Source organism: Pectinophora gossypiella, chromosome 17 (genome assembly GCF_024362695.1).
Source record: "Pectinophora gossypiella chromosome 17, ilPecGoss1.1, whole genome shotgun sequence".
NCBI classification, from domain to species: Eukaryota; Metazoa; Arthropoda; class Insecta; order Lepidoptera; family Gelechiidae; genus Pectinophora; species Pectinophora gossypiella.
In genome coordinates, this window is record NC_065420.1 from 290,826 (window position 1) to 313,934 (window position 23,109).

Consider the following 23,109-nt stretch of genomic DNA (forward strand, 5'->3'; position numbering starts at 1 on the left):
TTCGTATCTCCGCGAGAGATAAGGCAAACGCTCTGTTGATTAGCAGCGGTGTGTCTCCATTTAAAATTAACTGTGTGTTTGAAACAATTCTCAAGCAAAAAATGTCTTGAGTATTGTTGTCCTAATCTTATGTGTATGTCTTCCGACCCCTAATTTACCTTCTGTTGACCCGTCTGTCCTTTCCTGTGTCCTGAGTGTACAGTCGTATGAACTCGTCTATGTATAAATATTATAATATTAGCGAGTACATACCGGCTATGACACTCACGGTCACTTTTTGTCTTTGTACTAGCACGCATTATTTCCATTTCCAACTTTTATTAATAACTATGCTAACCGGATATCATTTATTCCAATTATATATATAATGCAATTTCTTTTTACGACTACTTAATTATATATCTATTATTTATTTTACGATTAAACAGTTTATGTTGCAGTCATTATGCGCTACGATTACTTTTACCTTGCTCAACCCACTTGTCTATCGCAGTTCTGATATGCTATTTGCGTCGGTCCATTACATGCGATAAAATTGCGCGATTTATGGAATCGATATCGAGTAATGCACGGGTGCGCGTGAATCAGAACTCTGGAGAGATCAATTTCCGCGTGGCGCGTGCGCAGGTGCATCAGTCGGGGGCAACGGTCCGCTAACTGCGCTCCAGGGGCTAATTCCGTCCAGCTAGTCCGCCATTTTCTGCCGGCGTCCAAGCGGTGCATTGTTGCAACTTGCACCGCTTGCATTGCGCCGCTCGATGCGCCCACGTAACGGGACGGCGTGTCCCGCTAATACGTTTTTGATGGACGCCTCACATGTTAACGGTGACATGACGTCGATTCAATCAAGGGGCGTAGTTAATTACTTTGTTAATTTCGAGCTACAAATTGCGGTTTGAGCGTATAGAAATTGCGGTGTACTATAGTTTCCTCGACGGTTGCTTTTTCCGATAATAACAGTTCGTTATAATAAACTTAACAAGGTTGATTTCTTCTCCTATCTGTACACATTTTCTAGTTAACTGATTCGGTATTATTGGAGGCGTGCTCGTATTGTTCTTACGCTAGCGCGGCTTTGACTTTTCAGTAGACTATTTAATTAACACGTAAATGTTGTGAAGCGTTGTTCGCAGGAAGCGCGGGTGTCGACCTCGTGTGCGCCTTGACATTTGTAAAGTGTTTGATGCGCTCGCGCACAGATATTGGGAGTCGGCCAAACATACACAGAATTTACGGCTCTTAATGATGATCGTGTTGTGAACTTCGTTCGAAATCTGACGAACATTTTTATGAGATTTTCTTTGTGTAAAGAGAGCACGAATTGATATGGCGTTACCAGCAGGTGTAATGACTCATCTCTCTCGTTATCGAAGGTCAAGAGTTGCAAGTCAGCCGTGAGGACGACGAACCAGCTCTCTCGTTTCTAGATATATTTCTGCGCAACTTTTCACATTGCTCGCTCATTAGAACGTCATTAAATTATCATATTTTGCGCATTAGCAAAAAAATATTACGGTATTATGTTCCAAATGGATTTAATTCTTAATTTTCAAATAGGGATTTCAAACCGTTTGTAATTAAGGCATTGGCTTCAAATATTTGTTTTACATTATTCGGTATTAGAAAGATGTATTTGTATTTTGATGCTATTTTATTTGTATATTCCATTACAGATGCTTTTAATCTTGACAGCTGAGCAATTTGCGATGCATCAAGTGCTACACGTGTTTCCGCCTTCACTGCCCTCGACACGTGGTCCGCTCGTCCGAGCTGCTCGAGTGCTCGTCCCACAATCTCATGTTGTGTAAACACTTCTCGTTCGTTCACCCCACCACCCCGCACACCTCTGTGTACACCCCCGCGCGTCCCAGGCGCACCATTGTTTGCCGTTTTTATTCCATAATCACCTGGACTTTATACCGCGTCTGTATCGCAGGGAATTATACCATCATGTCCATTGCCTTTTGTCTATTTGTTATTTGCCTCAATAGTAGTTTTCCTATTTCCTGTATTTGAATAACTGTCAATTGCGCAATCTATAATCATATTACGTTTAAGTTTAATAACAACGCAAACTTTATCTTTCAGCTTATCTTGGATAGCACTCAATCTATGCGACTTCAAATATACAGTTTTTATAGTATTTCGTTAGAATCCGGATTGTTTGAAATCAGTTCGCATAAAAACTACAAAAAATGTTGTTTATGGTGTAACTTTGCTTCTTTCTCCAGAGTCGTATCTGTTGTTGGCGTCATTGTATTATTGTAAACTATGTAAGCGAAGGCCGCTTACTTTCTTTGTTACATTGAAATCCAATTTGTTGTTAACAGTTTCCATCTGCCAAGCCAATTTCAGTTTTATGTCCTATAATTTGCGTACATTATCAAACCGTTCGCGTGTTTGTGTACAAACAACGCGTGTAGCGTTTCTTCGCTGACCTTGTGATAGAGAGGCAGTTTTTCACGTAGTTCTATTACATTTGAATTTTGATCCTTGGCACTTGTTGGTTAAGTATTGGTATCGATTGAAGCGTTATTCTGCGTCGTATGATGGTATGGCGTTGATGGTCGGCGTGGTGTTTCGTTTCATAGCGTTTCGGTCGCGAGGTTATTAACTCCAGTCCTTGCGGTGGACTCGCGTATTTGGCCACGGAACTTGTTTACAGAGCGAGCTCTGCCTACATCGCGCTGATATTTACGACATTCATGTAATTACATTCATGTTATTTGCTTTCTACAAAAGGTTGTTAACATGCTCCTAGTTAGCGAGCAATAAAACCCAACCCATATTGTTTATCCTGTATGGAACATGAAGCACAAAAACTAGGAAAAATAAACCAGTTGATACGTGGTATGTGTTTTTGAGGGTGTTTGAGACTAGGGATTTCATCTATACGACTATTATAAAGAGGTCAAATTTGTTTGTTTGTTTGTAGGGGGTAATCTCTGGGCCAACTGAACCGATTTTGAAAATTCTTTCATCAGTAGAAAGCTACCTTATTCATGAGTGATGTAGGCTATATTTATAACCGATATCCACGCGGACGGAGCCGCTAGCGGAAAGCTAGTAGACTATAAATGGAACTCTAAAGATTATTTTTATATGTAGAACATGCGATATCTTCGTCGCAATGGTTTGCATCTAAAAATATTAGCCACAGAAATGACTTGTTGAAAATTTTGATTCAATTGGTAGTGAATACTGTTCTGTTACATCGTGAATAATTTGAAGAGATGTACAGACTAGTAAAGCTTGTAGTAGGGCTAGTTTGTTTGATGTCCAGCAGTGCGGCGCCCTGCCCGGCGCCAGTCTGCATAAAATATGGACTCGCAAAGCGGTTTCTTCGAAGCTTGTCACAAGTTTCACGTTAACGGCTACTGGAACATTTCCTTTGGTCTATGTCCGCACTAATGACTGGGTTGTCGTCAGTTCGCTATATGAACACATGTCGTGTATCTGTACGCTTGTAATTCTCTGGAACTGTTAAAGGATACTTCGATAGTTTTGTTGGGAATAAAATATTACAACATTTTATTTAAACCGGGTATCCTGTTAATGTTTGAATAATTTAATTCTTGTTTATTTATATTTTATTTTACTATTTACATATTTTGTAATCTGTGTATTATTTATAGCCCTTACTTTAAGTATTGTAGTAGTTAGTTTGTGTGTATCTTACCCTAATCCTTTTCAAACTGTCTTTATGGATACTAACGAAGTATTTTGTATGTCTGTCCAGACTGATTTGTTTCAAAGCTTAATAATTCCCAACGTTAAGTGTTCTCCTATTTTCCTGTAAAGCAATGAACAACTTTTGTTTTTGCCTTTCAAAACGCAATTCAAAAGAAATCTGAAAACAAAACCTTTTCATTGTTCCATACCAAACCCTATAATCAAATTGAAACATTCGAATAACAAAGAGAGACGTAATACGTTACTTAAATGAATTAAGCATTTAGATTATTTTTAATTTCGCGTTGCTACCTGTCTTTTGTACGCTTTCCAAGAAGCCTATTTGAAATTTTCGAATGTTTTCAATTGACACTAGTGGCTAACGAATCCCATCCGTATACGTTATCGTTTCTAAGTAATAAGTTATGCACAGGTCATGGCAAGACGCACAAGGACGCGGCGAGTGTGCGCGCCACGCACCCCATCCCAGCAGCATGCGGCCTTTATTACTTCGAGGTGCGCATCGTGTCCAAGGGCCGCGACGGGTATATGGGCATCGGGCTATCCGCGCACGGAGTCAACATGAACCGCTTACCTGGTGAGCATGCTACTGTATTTAATAGGCCCATCCTCGCGGCGTGCTGCCTCTACTCCATACCGCAACGGATACACGGGAATTGGGCTCCCTGCAACAACCGCTTACCGGGTAAGCATCCTCTACTACACACTGAGAACGGCTACAGCTGTCAACGTCCAAGACGAAATTATTGGCGATTGTCGTATTATTAATTCTTCATCTTCTACCGTGTGGGTTGTGAGGTGGATTACCAACCTCATCACTTGGTATCAGGACTATTATTGACCCGCCAAACGCCCCTGACATGGTTCATGTAACGAATATTTACTTACGTCAGTAAGTAGTTACCGGGACCAACGGCTTAATGCCTTCCGATCATTTTACTTTCGGACAATCAGGTGATAAGCCGGTAACGTCGTAATCAAACTCGGGAAGTGATTTAATGTTCTAGTCAAACAGAAATACCAGGTCGAGATTACTGTAAACTGGCGAGCGAGAGATGAGAGTAGAAGAGACGAAGAAAGTGGTGTGTCAGGATCGTCGTGGAATTCCGTGGTGTCTGCCTACCCCAATGGCAAATACGCGTGATCTTTTGTATGTCTGTATTACGGAATCATGTAGAACATGAATTTCGTCTTCTTGTCTTATTCTGTCTGCAAGAGTACATTGTGTAGCTATTAATCTTGTAAACATTTTTGCTGAAGATTCCATTTGGTTGCCAACATCGCCGGCGTATGGAGATTTAGAAACACAGTTATTTCTCGTACACTCTTATTTGTTAAAATACACCTTCTTTGGTGTACTAATGTAGGTCGGATATAGATTTTCTCAGAAACTTGCCAAGGATTCTAAGACAACTATTTGGCTGCGAATTCAAGTTCCTACTATTTCGACTCAGTTACGTTGGTTTTGCAATCCACCTGATTGGTTTCTTTTTATTTGTTTCACCCTAGAACACATCATCACTTATCATCGGTTGATACTGTGATCAAACGCGCTTTATTTATTATTTTAAAAAAATCCTGTAACGGATTTGATATCTATATATTATTATCATGTGGGTAGTGAGGTGGAATACCAGCCTCATTAACCCTGGTGTCAGGTTATAATTGAGCTGCCAAAGGCCCCTGACATGGCTCACGTAACGATTACTCACTTACATCAGTAAATAGTAACCGGGACCAACGGCTTAACGTGCCTTCCGAAGCATTTGATATCAATTAGCTATAATCCAAACATGAAGTCAAAAAGTCGAATCGAGTGGTCATAAAATAACAAAAAGAATAGTCAGTGATTGGCCACAGATAGCATTAACTAGTTGGACGGAAGAGAATTTTACGGAATAGTGTGTCGATGTACGTTTACCCGTGACTGTTGGGTTTCCAGGTTGGGACAAGCACTCGTACGGGTACCACGGCGACGACGGGCACTCGTTCTGCTCGTCGGGCACCGGGCAGCCGTACGGGCCCACCTTCACCACCGGCGACGTGATCGGCTGCGGCGTCAACCTCGTCGACAACACCTGCTTCTACACCAAGAACGGGCACCACCTCGGCATTGCCTTCAGGGGACTACCGGTATGACCTTAACGGATAACCATAGCGTTTTTTTTTTGTTTCGTTTTCCCCGAAGGGCAAGGCAAAGGGAACTATGCCCATACAGCCATGTCTTTTGTATTTTTTTTCTTGATGATGAATAATAAAATGATGAAAGGTGATAACGATGAATGATGAAACCTAAGCCCCTATCCTCGGAGCAGACTCGTACTCCGAACCCCAAACGAATTAACTCAAAAGTCCGCATAAACTTTCGAGTTATGAAGCGGCTTGTTGGCACGAAGCGAAAATAGGTAGGTACACTTCGTTTATTGACAACACACACTATCGCATATGCTTTCCCGCAAAAAAAAACAACACTTTGTATTGATTATTTAGATTATTCAATGAAGAAAGCAACCGTCCCGTTTCCTTTCCCGCCAAAAAGTCCTAACCATAGTATTCGTCATCACTAATTTTTCTTGCTCTTGCTCTTGTCGGTGTAGCATTATTTTTAGGTAAAAGAGCAGTGGTTTCCCTCTTGTCTTCTGAACCCATAGTGTTACCCGTGTGAATTAAACAGATACCTCGTTAGTATGCAACGCGTAGGGCGCGAAGTGTATCTTCGTAACAGCCGGTTCTCCAGACACAATAGTTAAACAATGGAGAAGTTTATTTGGTCTTTTAACTAACACAACATAACATAATATAGCATCACGCCTATAACCCCAAAGGGGCAGGCACAGGGGTAGGGGTACTTGGTCTTTCGCTCATATATACTCTTGTCTTTTTTTTCTTCGGTTGTATGGTCAGAACATAACATAAACAGCCTATATACGTCCCACTACTGGGCACAGGCCCCCCTTCAGTCAACCGGAGGAGGTATGGAGCATACTCCACCACGTTGCTCCACCAACAACTATCAACTTGCAGCTGTACTAATTTGATCATCGTTTTCCTTTATAACCGTTTATTTGTCCTGTTTCCAGCCCAACCTGTACCCGACGGTGGGCCTGCAGACGCCGGGCGAGGTGGTGGACGCCAACTTCGGCCAGGCGCCGTTCGTGTTCGACATCGAGGACATGCTTCGCGAGCTGCGCGCGCGCACGCGCATCGCCATCGATGAGTTCCCGCTGCCCACCGAGCAGGGCCAGTGGCAGCAAGTGCTGCACAGGTAAGCCGGACTAATATTATCACAATCACAAGTTGCAAATGTTTATATTGTATATACAATACCTAATATCCTCTAAAAATTTTGAAAATACACAAAAACCAGACAATCACATCATTTAAAATGTTCACAAAATAACAATTAGGTAAAAAGGATGTTTCTCGAAACGGTCGTAAGCTAATGTATGTACTTTTACGGTTGTGTTTAATACGGTTCAAAAATGAACCAAAAGACCGGTGGCATGCTAATATCATTAATCACATAATGAATTATAATAATGTATATTTTGATTACCCATAGTATATTCGTCGATAATTCGCTTTGTTTAATTCCAAAAGGGCCCCCATAAAATTGTGTGCCCTAGGGCCCCAGCATAGTGCACGTCGGCCCTGGTATTTGTTTTGTTGCCCTGGCGGGTTAAAATGGCCACATCGAAACAATTCATCTAGGAAAACAATATTGCTTTTACTTTTATATGCGCAAATGTCAATATATTCAATATTCTTTATTTGCATACTATGTTGCGAATTGCAACATTGCTTTCTTAGATGAATTGTTTCGATGTGGCCATCTTAACCCCCCCCTGGTGTTTGATTTGATTGACTCGCGTGTTCACCCCCCGCGTCCCGTGGCAGGATGGTGTCGTCGTACCTGGTGCACCACGGCTACTGCGGCACGGCGCAGGCGTTCGCGCGCGCCGCCGCGCAGCCCATCCACGAGGACATCGCCTCCATCAAAAACAGACAGAGTTAGTACACACAAGCAGGCTAGCTAGTACGAACACGCGGTACAGTGGATCGCGACTCGTAAGCCCTATCATTTAGTATTTACACGTTTTATTTTGTTTTCCAATCGTTAATTTGGTTTTAGGCTGAGTACAGGATGATAGCGGGCAGCGGAGCGACTATAAAGCTCTTGCCTTACAGCCGGCACGACGCCGGGGCTATAGTAGTTGTAATTTACTGAAATAGACCAGTTGGGAAAATGCATGACTCTCATTGAAAGGTTCAGCACGGGCCTGAACCAATGATTTTGGAAATTGTTTATCACGTGCTCATGTGGAAGAAAACATCATGAGGAAACCAACATTCCCTAGAAATGCATTTTCGGAGGAAGGGAGATGTCACACTGCACTGTGACGAACACACTTGACTCCAGAAGTATAGCGAAAGAAACGTACGCGTGGCTTTCTGTTTATTTCATAGTCCACCGCCACCGCGACGCCCGCTGTTGACGAATACGCAGCCTAAAAGAAAGATAGATATTGTTACGAAATAATTTAATCAGTCTTACAGTGTACTGCTGAAAGTGCGAGTGAGACAAACCGCGCGCTCTCCCTTACTCCTTAGGGGTTTGCGGACTAAAGAAAGACCTAGAGAGGATGACTCTGGATATGGTCGACGCTAGATACGAATTGTTGCGAAGCGAAGAACGACCGTTCTGTAATGACCTTGAAAATGTCGATACTATCTATATTATTGCTGTGTAACGATAGTGTTGATCTATATGAGCTATCTATACTATTGGTTCGTTTAAACTATAGATGGTGGCCTATCGAAAGGCGACACTATTCTATGCCGCAAAACGAAGCGTCACGTAACGAATGTGTACATCCTCCACGCAGGAGTGTCGAAGCTGGTGCTGGCGGGTCGCATCGGCGAGGCCATCGAGCTGACACGGCGCCTGTACCCCGGCCTGCTGGAGCGGGACTCCGACCTGTTGTTCCTGCTCAAGTGCCGCCAGTTCGTCGAGATGGTTAACGGCTCTGACTCGGAGGTACACACATATACGCCATCGTCAGTTTTCCAGATGTTGTTTGCACATGTAGTGTCTAAGAGCACACTCACTTCTCATGGCTTTGCCTTTTAGAAAAAAACAGTTTTACTACTGCACTAACGGAAAAATCCAATGCGTACAGTAAACTTGAATTAACAAATCACAAACATAGGTAACTATTGTTATAAATAATACAATCTTATGTAACTCATAACTCGGCAGAAAACAGCGTGTGTCCATAGTGAGTCACAGAACATGCAACATTGATACAAAGGAGTTACTTTAGGCTTTAGATCATTCTTGCAGAATCCTGGAAACCGATCAATAAGATATCTATTAATTATTTACATACATAACATACATAGCCTATATACGTCCCACTGCTGGGCACAGGCCTCCCCTCAATCAACCGGAGGGGGTAATTATTTATGAATGTAAATTCAAAAAGTCGAATACACACGAATGACGCATGACGCATATATTCCCGAAGGGTTTAGCTGAGATGTAGTAGGTGTACATCTACTGCTCGCCAGCTATGTTTAAGTCTCATGTAAAAATTATTGGCATTAGTCGGGCACAAATCAGTGTGAATATACAGGGTGTAACGGAAGGGGGGTATCAAGCCGAAAGGGGACAAAACTATACCTTATGTAGATCTTATCTGCAAAATTTCAATTAAAAAAAAACACTTTTGATATTTTTTTCAATTTCAGTTAAAAAAATATTTTAATATTTCCAGCATGTAAAAAACACGGCACAGCACTATTGAGGTCACTGTTCTTAATCCACTCAAATATTGGCACTACACAAATCTCCTAGCGCGTCCTGGTCGCCTGGTACTCGCGGCGCTCGCACGGCCGCGATAGGTACGAAATTCGAGCGGGCGGCGGCTTTGGCGGCAACGTCAAAAGGAGTCGGCGGCCGATTGGAACAATCCGAGTCGGCGGCACGTCGGCGACTGTAACAAACAAGAATGACACTAAAGCATCTAATAATTGGAGTCATTTTGCTTTGACAACTATTCTCACATTATTTTATGACGTGTAAAATAAGTTAAAATTACCTACTTGTTTAGGTAAGGTATTTAATTTAATAGTAAATAGGAAAAAAAGTGTGAAAGTGTGGGTAAGTAGGTAGGTAATTAATAATTAGACTTACGTTTTACAAGAAAGGTTCGAAATGTCGTCATCCCCGTTCGATGCACAGACCTGCCGCTTCATCTGTCCACAACACTTTCGAAGCAAAGTCTGGTGAGCTTTCCACTTGAACTCGGTACCATTCTCAGAATGCCACACGAGGTAAATAATCAGCAGGAATTAGCTCGGGCGTACGTTGCATGTGGTAAGGTTCGCGTGGTAGTCCTTGGGTTGGCTGCACGGCTAGTACGGCTTCTTCAAACTCCGGATCACGGGTCGCCGAGCGGCCAGTCTCGGATGACGCGTGGAAAGAGCCCGTTAAATGCAGTAGGCGATTGACCATTTTCCTGAAGCAATGCAGTGAAGGCAGTTGCCTGGCTTCATCAGCTGGTCTACCTTCTATGAATCGCTGATACAAGTTCCGTGCTTCACTTAAGTTGCCATCGCCGGCACCCACACACATCATCATTTCATAATAACCTACATTACTCAAAGACACCTCGAACTATCACTGATCACAGTTATCACAACAAATCCAAATTTCGAACTTCACTCCACAGATAGTAAACAAGCACTGACAAATAATTTGACAGTTTACTTTCGTGTGCATGTTTCTATCTCTTTTGGAATGCTAGTATCCTGGTACTTAAGGGTGTGTTATTTCTTTGTGCGCAATAAAATATTTTTATGGTATTGTTTGAATGAATGAATGAATGAATGTATTGTATTTTATGAAAGTAGGTACGTATTTTACTTTGAACCTAGAAAAGTAAAAAAGTCGTTTATCTAATAAGGATCACCCGCGCTCACACTCTGGCACTAACACAGAATTGCCACGTTTCTTCGCAAATATCCCGCGCAATAGCAGAAGGCGAAATTAATCTGTCAATAATAAGACATACTATCACTCTGCCCGTATCCCTAATGGGGTGGGCAGAGTCACAAGAACATCCCATTAGCGGTACGAGCATGATAATTATTTATGTACCTATGTTATGATTACTTGTGGCTCTGTCTGCCCCATAAGAGATAAAGGCGTGATATTATGTATGTATGTTTGGTACGGGCATGTAGCGATACGAGCGTGTAGTGGTAAGTGAAATTCCGCAGTCTCTGCCTACTCCAATGGGAAAAAGGCGTGATGTTATTGTTCACTGTTGGATAATACACGACTACAATTTAGGAAGGAAAAAAAATACAAAAAAAAAAAATATATTTTTTATCATGGTTAATGATAACTTCCCCTTAACAGCACCGCCATTTTGAATTTCGGGTGCACTAGGGCTTGCCGATCAAAAAATGTCTATCGATAATCTATCCCGACCGAGAGTCGATCGATAGCAAGACTATTGATAACTCGGAAAGTGGGAACATTTTCGATTTTATTACCTAAGTGCAATACAATCGATAGTATCGTTGCGGATTAATAACAAACTATCGATAATTTTGCCCTCAGTCAGTAGTATTGCTACACTCCGATAGTATGGTTATTTTGAGTGGGCTGATTGTCTAAACTGAATTTCAATAACTCAAAAGTCCATGGATTTAGATTTTTTGAAAAGCTATTTTTTTATTTCTACCAATCAAAATCGTAGTTGAAAATGATTATGATCGATAATCGATACTGAACTATCGATAGTTTGAAACACTAGCGTGCCTTTTTCTATTCGCGAGCCCTGGCATCCTGGTACAGGGTATAAATCCCATTAACTGTCCCAATGCAATTTGCAATTCCGTGCTTCGGAAGGCACGGTTGGTCCCGGTGACTACTTACTCATGTAAGAAAGTAGTTATTACATGAGTCATGTCAGGGGCCTCTGGCGGCTCAATAGTTACCCTGACAAAAGGGTTGATGAGGTTGGTAATCCACCTCACAACCCACACGATAGAAAGATTTAAAAAAATACTGTTATGTGTTTTTAATTCCTTGTACGCAATAAAGTATTATTGTATTGTACGAAAGTACTTATTTTAAGATTACTTTTACCATGTCATAGTAAAAGTAAAGTTATGTTAGGTAGGTACTTTACTTGAGAAATTGATTTTGTCTTTACTATGTTGTAAACGTAACATTAATGTCTCGTTAATAAGATACACAATCACTTGCAGCTGCTCGTATCCCTAATGGGGTGGGCAGAGCCATAAGTAATCAGAACATACTAACATAATATCACGCCCGTATCACTAAGGGGTAGGCAGTCACAACGGTACTTGAGAAATTTATTTTGCTTTTACTATGTTGTAAATCCCCAAGGAATTCTAAGAAGCCTCTGACGTTGCCGGTCGCCTCAGGGAGGCACCCCGTCTGGCCAAGGTGCCGGACCCGGTAGTTGGCGGCTCCTTCACACTCCAGTAGCACATGGGCCGCTGTCTCGTCCATGCAGGTTCTGCACAGGGGCTTGTCGGTGACACCTAGTGTAAACAGATGTTTGTTGATATCACCGTGACCACACAGCTACACCTGCTACCTGCAGCTGTTACCTGTATTAGTGGAGACCTCTTCACATTTAGAATTCTTTTGGAGAGACAACTATTGATGTTGGGTAGTGCCAACTTAGCCTGCCTGCATTTATTTACGGTGGTTCATAGTCTGGTGTGTTTGTTCATTCCCAAATACCCTAATACCGAACTAGCTTTATTTGCGGATGATACAGCCATCTATTCTTCGTGCCGTGGTCGAGTTATGATGACCGGAATTCTCCAACGCGCCAATGCCTTGGGCAAGTAGTTTCGCAAATGGAGAATCAAGGTAAACCCGGAGAAAAGTGCAGCGGTGTACTTTTCAAAGGGCTATTATAATACGTCACGGTCACGCTGTCAACTTAAGTCATCAAGATGTCTGGCAAGCCGATCCCTTGGGAGGAGCAAGTCAAATATCTCGGCGTAGTCTTAGATAGACGTCTTACTTTCAAGGCCCATATCAAACGTGTGCGCGATCGCGCCACGTTTGTAATGGGCCGTGTTCATTGTCTCCTTAACAAGCGTAGTAAATTATCCCTTTGGAATCTACACGACTTGCATCCGTCCGATCATGACCTATGCAGGGGTAGTTTTCGCTCACGCGAGTCTCTCTCAAATCCACCGTCTACAGGAAATACAAAATCGTTCGTGGTTCCATCGCAATGAAAATCTGCACATTGACCTAAGTCTGCCAACCATTGCCCAATGGCTCAAATTAGTTTTTTTGATTCTGCTCCGCACCAACCAAATCCCCTGGTAGTTGCGGCTTCCGAATACATCCCGCTTAGGAACGGTACTGAATAGCATCGGCGTCCGAAGTATGTAATACGATCCCGACGACCCGATTACTCTAGCCATAGAATCAGCCAATCAGCTCGCGACAACAAACATTTCAGGACCCCGATACCGACACCGCCGGCGTGGTCGACGACTTCCCTCAATCAGCGCTTATCGCTATCGACTTACTAGGGTCGTTTAATTCTTTCAAATATTTTTCCTCTCAGACGACGCCCTGAGCCGAGGTTCGCGCCCAACTGGGCACCCTCAGGCCTGTTGTCTTAAACGTTGTACCGGGTGAGAGCCTTCAGCGCTCCCCATTTGTCCGGCCAAGTAGTTAATGTCATTTGCGGCAAAACTTCGATAAGTCACGTCAAAAAAAGGTGTGTTTGTTGGCTGCTCTCGTTCGTAGCAGCGAGCGGACCTGTCCGAATGAGATCGGCAATATCGGTTCCGGACCGATGGCTGTTACCTCCCGTTCCCCTTCTGGCCAACTCGTCCGCCGCGTCGTTACCTCTTGAATCACTGTGTCCTTTGATCCATTGTAAAGTGAGGTGTTAGTATTTGCACACCTTAGTCAGTGATTGGTGGTAACTGTGTATGAGTAGTAGTAGTTGTTTAGGGCCTGCAAAACTCTGAAAGTATTCTAATGAAACTGTCCCGTACCTAGCTAGCCATGAACGCATTCGCCGCTAGTGTGATGCCCATTTGACCTGGATGACGGTGTTAAGGGAGCCTGATATTACGTAATCATAAAATAAAGCATACTACACAAGGAGACGAGATGCATTGTAAAGTACATTTCGTTATCAACTATTAATGTAGGTAATCGACTACATTTTTGGACAAAACTTGTACAACAAAGTGACTCTGCCCATCTCAGTAGCGCAGTAAGTGTGATATTAGATATGTGTAATTACTTGTAGCTCTGTCTGGTCCATTAGGGATAAAGCCGTGATTTATGTATGTTCACATCTTGTTCTATCCTATTGGTTGTGAGGTGGATAACCAACCTCGTCAATCCTGGTGCGAGGGTTATTATTGAGCCGCCAAATGCCCCTGACATGGCTCATGTAACGACTACTTATTACATCAGTAAGCAGTAACCGGGACCAATGCCCATTGTTTTTTTAACTATTGTGTCTGGAAATCTTGGCCTCACAAGGATGAAACAAAACAATTTAAAAAATATTGATTAATATGGCCATCACTGGCACGTTTACCCTTTACTAGGGCAGGCATAAATAAAAGAGGTGGTAGCTGTTCACTCAAAAGTTAAATACCTTGAACAGCTGATTGCTACGTAGTGTTGTGCAAATTTGAATTTATTACATGAAGACCTGGAATTCAATTGCTCATAACTAATGCAAATATGAATTTAGGCGGCCAATACTCTCGCATGTGATTTGTAGATAGTGACAGAGTAGGCACACTTCGGGTTGATACCCCCGTTCCGTTACACCCTGTATATGATTTTTCTTTATTGAAAAAATTGTTTAGCGTTTGACCACAATGTCACCTGATGGTAAGTGTAGGCGTGGTGTAATGTGTCTGTACAATCGCTACCCACTCGCTTGCCCTGGCGGTCCTGTCTTCCAAATCTGTAACCACCTTTTTATGGTATTACGTCGGAAAACATGAATGATATGCTAATAGCGTCTTCAGTTAATAGTGGGGAGGCCTGTGGCCAGCAATGCGTACAGGGTGTTAGTGACATCGTAACGAAAACTTTGAGGGATGATGATCAGACCATGATTCTCAATTGGTATCAAGTGGAATTTTTCATCGCAAAACTATGGAACTGAAAATATTTAAAAAGAAACACTAAAGTTGTCATGAATTTTCTGACAGGAATGGATGGATGGGCAGGAAGTATGGCTACCTGCGGGCTTAGCACAGTAAGCACGCGACTCTTTCTCGCCGCGACAGAGATCATCTGTCTCTTTCTGTGCAGTTCTGTGAGAGAGTGACGGGTGACGTAAGTCGAGGCGAGAAAGAGTCGCATGCTCACGGTGCCAAGCCCGCTGTACGGGGTGCAAGTGACTTCGTAACAAACTGAGTAGGATGATGACGTTAGGATGTGACTGACGCCCCGTGTATAGTGTTGTCCGTGGTGTGTCATTGTGCGCTGCGGCAGGTGGCGGGCGAGGGCAGCAACGGCGTGTCGGTGATCTCGCACACGTCGCGCGCGCCCGCGGTCAACGGGGAGCCTTCGCCCAAACAGACCAACGGTAACCTGCACTCTTTGTTGATATCACCCTTCTATTGTACCTATATCCTCCTAAGACCGAATGTTCTTTATAAATCCAAACCCCATTGTTTAACTATTGCGTCTGGAAATCTCGGTCTTAAGAGGATATCCGGAATAAGCATACACTTGCCTTATATGCCAGTCGACTGCGTAAAGTCACTAAATCTTTTAACGGGCAACGCTTTTACAATCTTCTATCGCGTGGGTTGTGAGGTGGAGACCAACCTCATCAACCCTGGTGTCAGGGTTACTATTCAGCCGCCAAAGGCACCTGACATGGCTCATGTAACGACTACTACTTACTAATAGTAACTGGGACCAACGGCTGAACGTCCCTCTCGAAGCACGGATCATCTCACTTTCGAACAATCGGGTGAACAGTCAAGCTTTTACAATAAGATTCCTATTGATATTCAGAATTTACCTTTGAAGAGTTTTAAGACAGTAATTAAACATTATTATAGGATTATTATAAGATTGATTACCTAGAAGATATGAATGCATAGGATTATCTGTCTGGGAACTGATATTAGGCAGTCCAATTACTAAAATGTATAACAGTATTTTTATTCGCGGCAAACTTTCAAGTCACGACAAAAAAAAACAAACAAGAGTTTGTGAACGGCCGAAAGCGCGACCGATGTAACAGTGTGAATATTCGGTGTGCAGGAGTGTCCCCGGCGTCCCCGGGCGGGTCGTGCGACGTGGACATGTCCCCCCCCCACGAGCCGCACGGCCCGCCGCGCGACTGCGGCCCGCACGCGCATGCGCCGCACGAGCCGCACGCCAACGGGGACCACGCCGGTGTGTATACAGCTTTGTCAACGAGGAAGAGGTGCTCGGTGGTCAATATGTGATTCTTTGAACATACAAAAAGTTGATTATGTGAAGATAATTTTCATTCGGTCTTTAACGTTGATCCGATATAACATGAATACCTCCTCCTTTTTTGAAGTCGGTTAAATTTTTTGTCAAGTATTTTAAGACAAAGTTTCGGACAATGAAGAAAAGTCAAATACGAGAAAACTGAAAAATATGTTTACGAAAATTATATATTATAAACTTCATGAGAAATACATAAAACATCTCCAGCAACCCGCACTGGAACAGCGTGGTGGAGTGTGATCCATACCCCCTCCAGCTTATTGAGGGGAGACCTGTGCCCAGCAGAGGAACGTATGTAACCTGTTTCCGTTGAGAAATAGGAACCAAACGGCCACGGAAGGCCAACGAACAATTTGTTTTATACAAAAATGCGTAAAATGTTCTGAAGTTTAGATCATGATATCACATATTAATTGCCGACTGTTATGAAATATACTTTATAATATAAATATAAAAACATGAAATGATTGGATCGTAATGAGAAATATTTATATCAAAGACTACTGCCAAGGAACGTGGGTCAAATTGGTAATTCGTTCGTCAGAGCTTACAGTGTTGCCCACATTGTAGGCTGGACTCTGACATTTGACAATATAATATAAATTAGATAAATTATATTCTAATATATTACCACACAATTGGCAGATACATATAAATTTATATTTAATTTTAAGTATAATTATAGATGGTGATATTAATTTATGTAATTTAACTATATAATTTTCCAGTTATGTATTATTTGCACACCATCCCATCATACATTTATTGAACATTTATTTGTGTATTTATTTACCGGTTCATTTCCATCATTATGTATTATTTGCTCGTTGCTTTTTAGTTCGGCATGTGGACTGCACAGGACTAACTATCGACACAGGAATATTTATCATTTGTACATAATTCGGGGCGTTATAATACCATCCCATTTGTTGTAATTATAAACACTGGAACCAATTAATTGAATTAATATGTTTCAATTAATTGAATTATTTATACTTCCAATTAATTGAATTATTTATAATTAATTAATTGAATTATTTATAATTCCATTTAATTGAATTATTTATAATTTCAATTGGAATAAACAGGTTCCTAAGACTATCTAACTAGTCCAATTCTAGGCCTCTAGACATAATTTTAGTGACCTCAAATCTGACCTAACCAAAGCTTTATTTAGGTTGTGGTAGGAAACTAACAAAATTGTCTTGATGGCTTGTCAATGTCCCACTTTTGGATGACAACATTGTCTAAGAGATAAGTGTGTCGTTGGCAAGAAGTCGGTAAACAAATAGCTGCGAGTTTCGGCACATTTTGTGAAATGAATTAAGAATTCTTAAATAGGTATTCTATGCAAATAAATACAATAAATTGCTAAACACTATATTAAAGCCTACTATTTCAAAAAGTTATACATTAGGCAAAATGTGTCTCTCAGCGATTGTAGCCGACGAATACATTTTAACAATTTTAATTTAAAAATACGTTACCATTAACATTGGTGCCGAGTCTAGCAGCCACCGACAAAATTTAAATTTAGTATAACAGATCTAAAACTAGTTCTCTCTTTCTTGCACTTATCGTTACAGAAGGACAAAATCATTTTTAGATTTGTCAAATTAAGTGAAAATCTATTTGTGTCTGCCCGGTACCGTATCTCCGCCACTTGAGCTGAATCAGAGCGAACGGAGAGTCAGGATTTCATGCTTTGTATTGAGTCCTAGAAAACTGGGGCGTTAAAACGGCCACATTAAAATCCACATCGAAGCAATATTGCTTTTGAGATGAATTGTTTCAATGTTGCCTTTTCAACCCCCCGATTACTAGAACCGCAAATCCACGGGCATTGTTGCTATGACAACTAGTAGCAATTTGGGAATCCGTTCACTCTGGTTCACTCCTATTGCGCTCCAGTAGACAGCGACGAGGATCTTTTGGCACGGGGCCCTATTCGGAATTAACACCGCATTCTATTCGTTTTGAATGGAGATGCACACCGGCGACCTCATCCGATTTTTAATGTTATTTTTCAACCCGACTTCCTGTCAACGTCACCCAAGTGTCACAAGATCCTCGTCGCCCAGTAGTGTTGTGTAGTGCGGCGCATGCGTCACTTTTGTCAGCTTGTTGTCTCGCACGTCACGTCAGCCACATCTGCACCTAGCGCGTATTACTTTGAGTTGATTTCATCGCTAGCACGGGCGGTCGTACATACATACCAATCTTACAATGAAATCGCCTGTCAATCAATATTTTTAATGACGAAACTGTTTAAAGCTGCCGTTTTTTACAGAAAGCTTTAGAGTAAAATTAACCTCCCAGTGTTGCCAGTTAACTACCAAAAAAATAATCTTCTAAAACATCTTCGAACTTTGTAAAATACGTTTCTAAAAGTTTATAATAGCTTGGCGCCTTCATTGTAACAAGTATTGGTATATACCGATCGCTTCAAGCACGTCGTAGCCAGGACGGGGTGTCGCAGCGATCGCGAGATTACCAAATAAATAGTGAAATAGTGTAATAAAACATATTTAAATAGCAAACTTGGTGATAATACAGTTACATGTACTATGTCTAAAATTATTGCAGACGGAATTTTATTGAAACTTCTTTACATCTGCAGTTTCTAAGAATCGAAATACAAGTATTGTATACAAACAATAAAAATATTCGACATATATAAAAAAGAAAGAGCTGAAAAAGGAAGAGGTTTTCAATAAAGTTATGTCTACAAACCAAGTATCGTTCACCACCCCTGATAGACTTTTCAAAACCTAAACGTATTTTTTGAACAGCATCAAAAATCTAGCTTCGATTCTATTATGATTATAAAACTTCAAAGAAAAGCCAATCAGGGGCGATGTTAGGCATGGTACATAAAGCTTTATCCCCACTCGCGTCGCTGCATCGTGACTGCGCCGGGTGGTACGTGCCTCGGGCGGGTGCGGTGGTGACGGCTGCGTGTTGTAGGTAGCGCGCCGCAGCCGGTGAAGGGCATGCCCGGCGTGACGCACAGCCTGAGCGCGCTCGCCACTGACTTCTACTCCGGTGGGTATCGCCACACTACTCTACCTCACTCACTTGTCACCCACTCACTCACTCGCCGCGACACTAGGCAGACTACGCTGGGACGGACGTACGAAGCTGACGACGTCTATGGAGTCAACGTTTGTCAAACGATTAGCTAGGCAGTAGTCACTGCAACTTTCGCTATTTCAAATGAATCGAAGAATGGACTCGATGTCTCTATGACAGATCTCACTTCTCAGTAACGCCATCTAGTGAGCATTGAAAAAGTATGTTTAGTATGTAGTCTAATATGGTATTAGAAGTTATCCGCGTGTTATTTTGTCTTTTAAAAATGTATTAGCTTCATACATCCGATCTGAAACTCCGACTAGAAACTTATACGTGTGAATTTGGTCCCTTCATAATTCTGTTTTAAACAGTCTCACTTATTCCAAATAACTCAGCTTTTAGACAATGTTTAGGCTGTCAAAATCCTCTGTGCCATTGTTCGTTTACTCTAGATTCTAGTTTCTTATTTCCAACTAATAACACAATTCAACTTGAGAGAAAAACACACGAGCCTATTACATACTTCTGTGGTGCACAACTGAATGAATTGATTATTTACTGTTAACGAAATTATGATTTACAGTTTTCGACATTTTGGACTTTCCATAATACGGAAAGACTACCTATTTAAAGATATATGTTGGTTACTAAAAATCACCCTTTAACTGGCTATACACATCTCTTAATTATCTCGGCGAGAAGAGTATCAATGATAAGCAGACTGGTTAACATTCACTGTAAGCTTCTTGATAGAGAACTTGGGATATCGTATCAAAATTCGCTGCTATGCTAGTTCTCTTAATACACCGCTCTTAGGCGCTCTGCCGATTCAGTGGTGCACCACAGCTGCAAGTCATATTACATTATACCTTTTGCGTCATAGCATGGTGCGTAGGACAGCTGTCAGCATTTTCTTCGTCTCTTTATCACTAGTCTTATCGTTCTGTCCTGCTCTCATACGCACCACGCTATAGCCACATAGTCTGCCGACTCACACGTAACAACCAGCTGATCGCCATGTCATATCACCCGACGTTACCTGCGCCTGTAAGTATCCCTTCTTTTTACTCGCTCGTTTCAGACCCACGTAAGTACTGACTCTTATTTACTTTTTATATTGGTTTCATACCTACTTGTTCTGTTCAAACATTTTTTTTATATTTTCAACTCGGTACATATTTTGTAAATATTTTTTTGTACTGCTATTGAGTTGAATCTTGTGCATGCTACCACACTTTTCCATTACACTTTTGTTTGTATTGTTAAGACAATTTCTTGAGAGCGCATGGTGTGGTTCACTCAAGTGATCGCATGAGGTCTGGTCGGCTATGGGATGGTCATGGGTCTTTACACGTGTTCATTCCTCTGCTGTATGGGTTACGCTATCTACGTAGACGCGAAAGTTGACACGGCTTTGGCCAATACAATGCTGTTATCTACGTTGAGAAGTTCATGTCCATTGGTTGAAGCTGGCGGTATCTGACGTGCCTATGTCGCAGGGGTTGATCCTACAAGCAATACACATCCGTGCTGATTTTAAAACTGAATAGTTACGCTTTGATTTTTTCTGTGAATATCCGAATGAGATTTCATAGAAACTAATTAAATGTGAAGAAAATTTGTATGGATGTTATATCTTGTAGCATTGTTGCAGCATGGTATTATAATGTGAAGTCTACAGCTTCTTATGACCCCATAGTATATTCAGTTTCCTATATATAATAAGTACAGTATATGTATATATAGAGAGATTAAAGGATGTTTGTTAGGCACACATTCTATCTATCTGCTTAGAGCCTTGTAAATGAGTAATTGGAGTATAACTGGCAAGAAAATAGATTGACTCGAGTATTATTTGCAGATTACTGTTATAGATTTTTTGTGGACCACTGTACAAGCACGTGGCAACTATTGGTTTGAGATCAATTGATCAATGAAATATTCATGAAACTGTTATCGATATTATGAGAGACTATTCCGCAAGAAGTAGACAATGTACTATAGATTCTAACTAACGATAGATAGAACGGGTGTATACTAAATGAATTTAAAGACATTTCTTACTGGGTTTGGAGATAAGTGCATGGGGGCAGATGCGAACTGACTAAAGGTGGAAACACACTACTAATTCCCGATGCCACCCGACGCTAGGAGTGTGTGATATACATAAGATAAATGAACAAACAGCCTATATACGACCCACTGATGGGCACAGGACTTCCCTCAATCCGGAGGGGGTGTGGAGCATAGTCCATTACGTTGCTATCAATGCGGGTTGGCCAAGGCCAGCACACAGTTTCCAAGCTGGAACAATGACGTGCCCCAAACCGTCAAATTTTATCCGGAAATCGATCTTGTTCCATATCGCTTTTATTACCTCTCTCTGAACCCTAAAAAGATTTTGCTGTTACTCCATGGATAGAACTCTAGCGTAATTGGCGTTGTGTGTTAGTAGTGTGGAGCCTTCACGAACTAAAGCGCACCGACTGATGCACACTTTCCGCGTGGGTACACCCGAATTGAACGTGTGACCTAGTTGACGTTACCTACGTTATATGATTTAATTTCCCCTTTTTTTGAACTCCTCAGTTAGCTCTAAGGTGTGATTTTTCTGGGCTTTGTTCTGTGTCAGTTTTGCTTTTTTTCACGTAAAGGGATGGGTTTGGTTACGCGAGAAACGCTTAGGTCCAATAATTACTTGTTTTACAAATTATTTTTTGAATCTTGATGTGCGTTTACATTCCAGAAATATCCAATATATCTTTTAATTATTTTTCTTTCTTTCATCTCTTCAATAAAGTTATGGACTATGGATCGTGTATTCCATTATTCCCTTATAAACTTATCGCAGAACAAAACCCATTATAAATATAAGCGACAACATTCTCTTTGAAGTATATGAGGTGATTATATCTCTGGGAATTAATGAGATCCCTCTTTGATATACAATACCTTGACGCGATGTTGACTATTTCATTCACACGGATGATACATATGTGGAGTAGTATAAAATGAATGTATCACGACAGAGGCGAGCGCGGGGTGCGGAGGGTGCGGCGCGCGCGCCTCCGTGGAGCGCATGCTGGCGTTCGGCCGCGAGCTGTACGCCATGAGCCAGAAGCTGCAGCAAGATGTCTACCACAAGTCCATGCTCGAGGTGAGATCACACAACAGACAAAGAAATAAGCTAGATTTCCACTTTTCATTTGACGGCCTCTGTGATTTAGTGATTGTGCGGCGGAGGTTCCGGGTTCAAATCCCCATGTGATATGTATCACAAAAATTACTTTGTGATCCCTATTTTGGTTAGGTTTGGCTGATCACCCGATTGTCTGAAAGTAAGCTGATTCGTGCTTCGGCTACTATTTACTCAAGTATATGAACTAATTGGCTAATCTGCGTGGAGTACGGTTCCAGACTATCCTATCTTTGCGTCCTTTCTAATTCTTCTCGTGTGTTCGATGACAGCCTCACTAAACTTCGGTGTCAGATACAGCTTCCAAAGGCAGATAACGCTTGCTAAATACTTCTTATTCCTTCTAATGAAGCCGTGACATATGTTTGTGACGATTGCATGAATTTGTTTGTGTTGCAGGATGCATTCAGCTTGTTAGCGTATAGCAACCCGTGGGACAGCCCGGTGGGCTGGCAGCTGGAGCCCGTCCGCCGCGAGGCCGTCTGCGAAGCGCTCAACTCCGCCATATTGGGTAACATTACATTTATTGACAAGTAATCAGAAGACAACTTACAGCCACTTTTGATATGAAGTTCTGAGATGGATGTGATGAACCGTA

General features: G+C 41.7%; 1 protein-coding gene across 3 annotated transcripts in view; it reads left to right on the forward strand.

The window, feature by feature from the left end:
- LOC126374346 (ran-binding protein 9) overlaps positions 1 to 23,109 on the forward strand; it is a 38,558-nt gene that overhangs the window by 15,118 nt on the left and 331 nt on the right. For 2 of the 3 annotated variants that reach the window (XM_050020941.1, XM_050020942.1), the window contains 10 exons: positions 4,106 to 4,270; positions 5,636 to 5,826; positions 6,774 to 6,958; positions 7,591 to 7,703; positions 8,580 to 8,731; positions 15,242 to 15,335; positions 16,025 to 16,159; positions 19,208 to 19,285; positions 22,345 to 22,472; positions 22,911 to 23,022. In XM_050020941.1, the coding sequence (XP_049876898.1) occupies positions 4,106 to 4,270; positions 5,636 to 5,826; positions 6,774 to 6,958; positions 7,591 to 7,703; positions 8,580 to 8,731; positions 15,242 to 15,335; positions 16,025 to 16,159; positions 19,208 to 19,285; positions 22,345 to 22,472; positions 22,911 to 23,022 (1,353 nt within the window). The remainder of the gene's footprint in view (positions 1 to 4,105; positions 4,271 to 5,635; positions 5,827 to 6,773; positions 6,959 to 7,590; positions 7,704 to 8,579; positions 8,732 to 15,241; positions 15,336 to 16,024; positions 16,160 to 19,207; positions 19,286 to 22,344; positions 22,473 to 22,910; positions 23,023 to 23,109) is intronic. The other variant, XM_050020943.1, reaches the window with a different exon arrangement.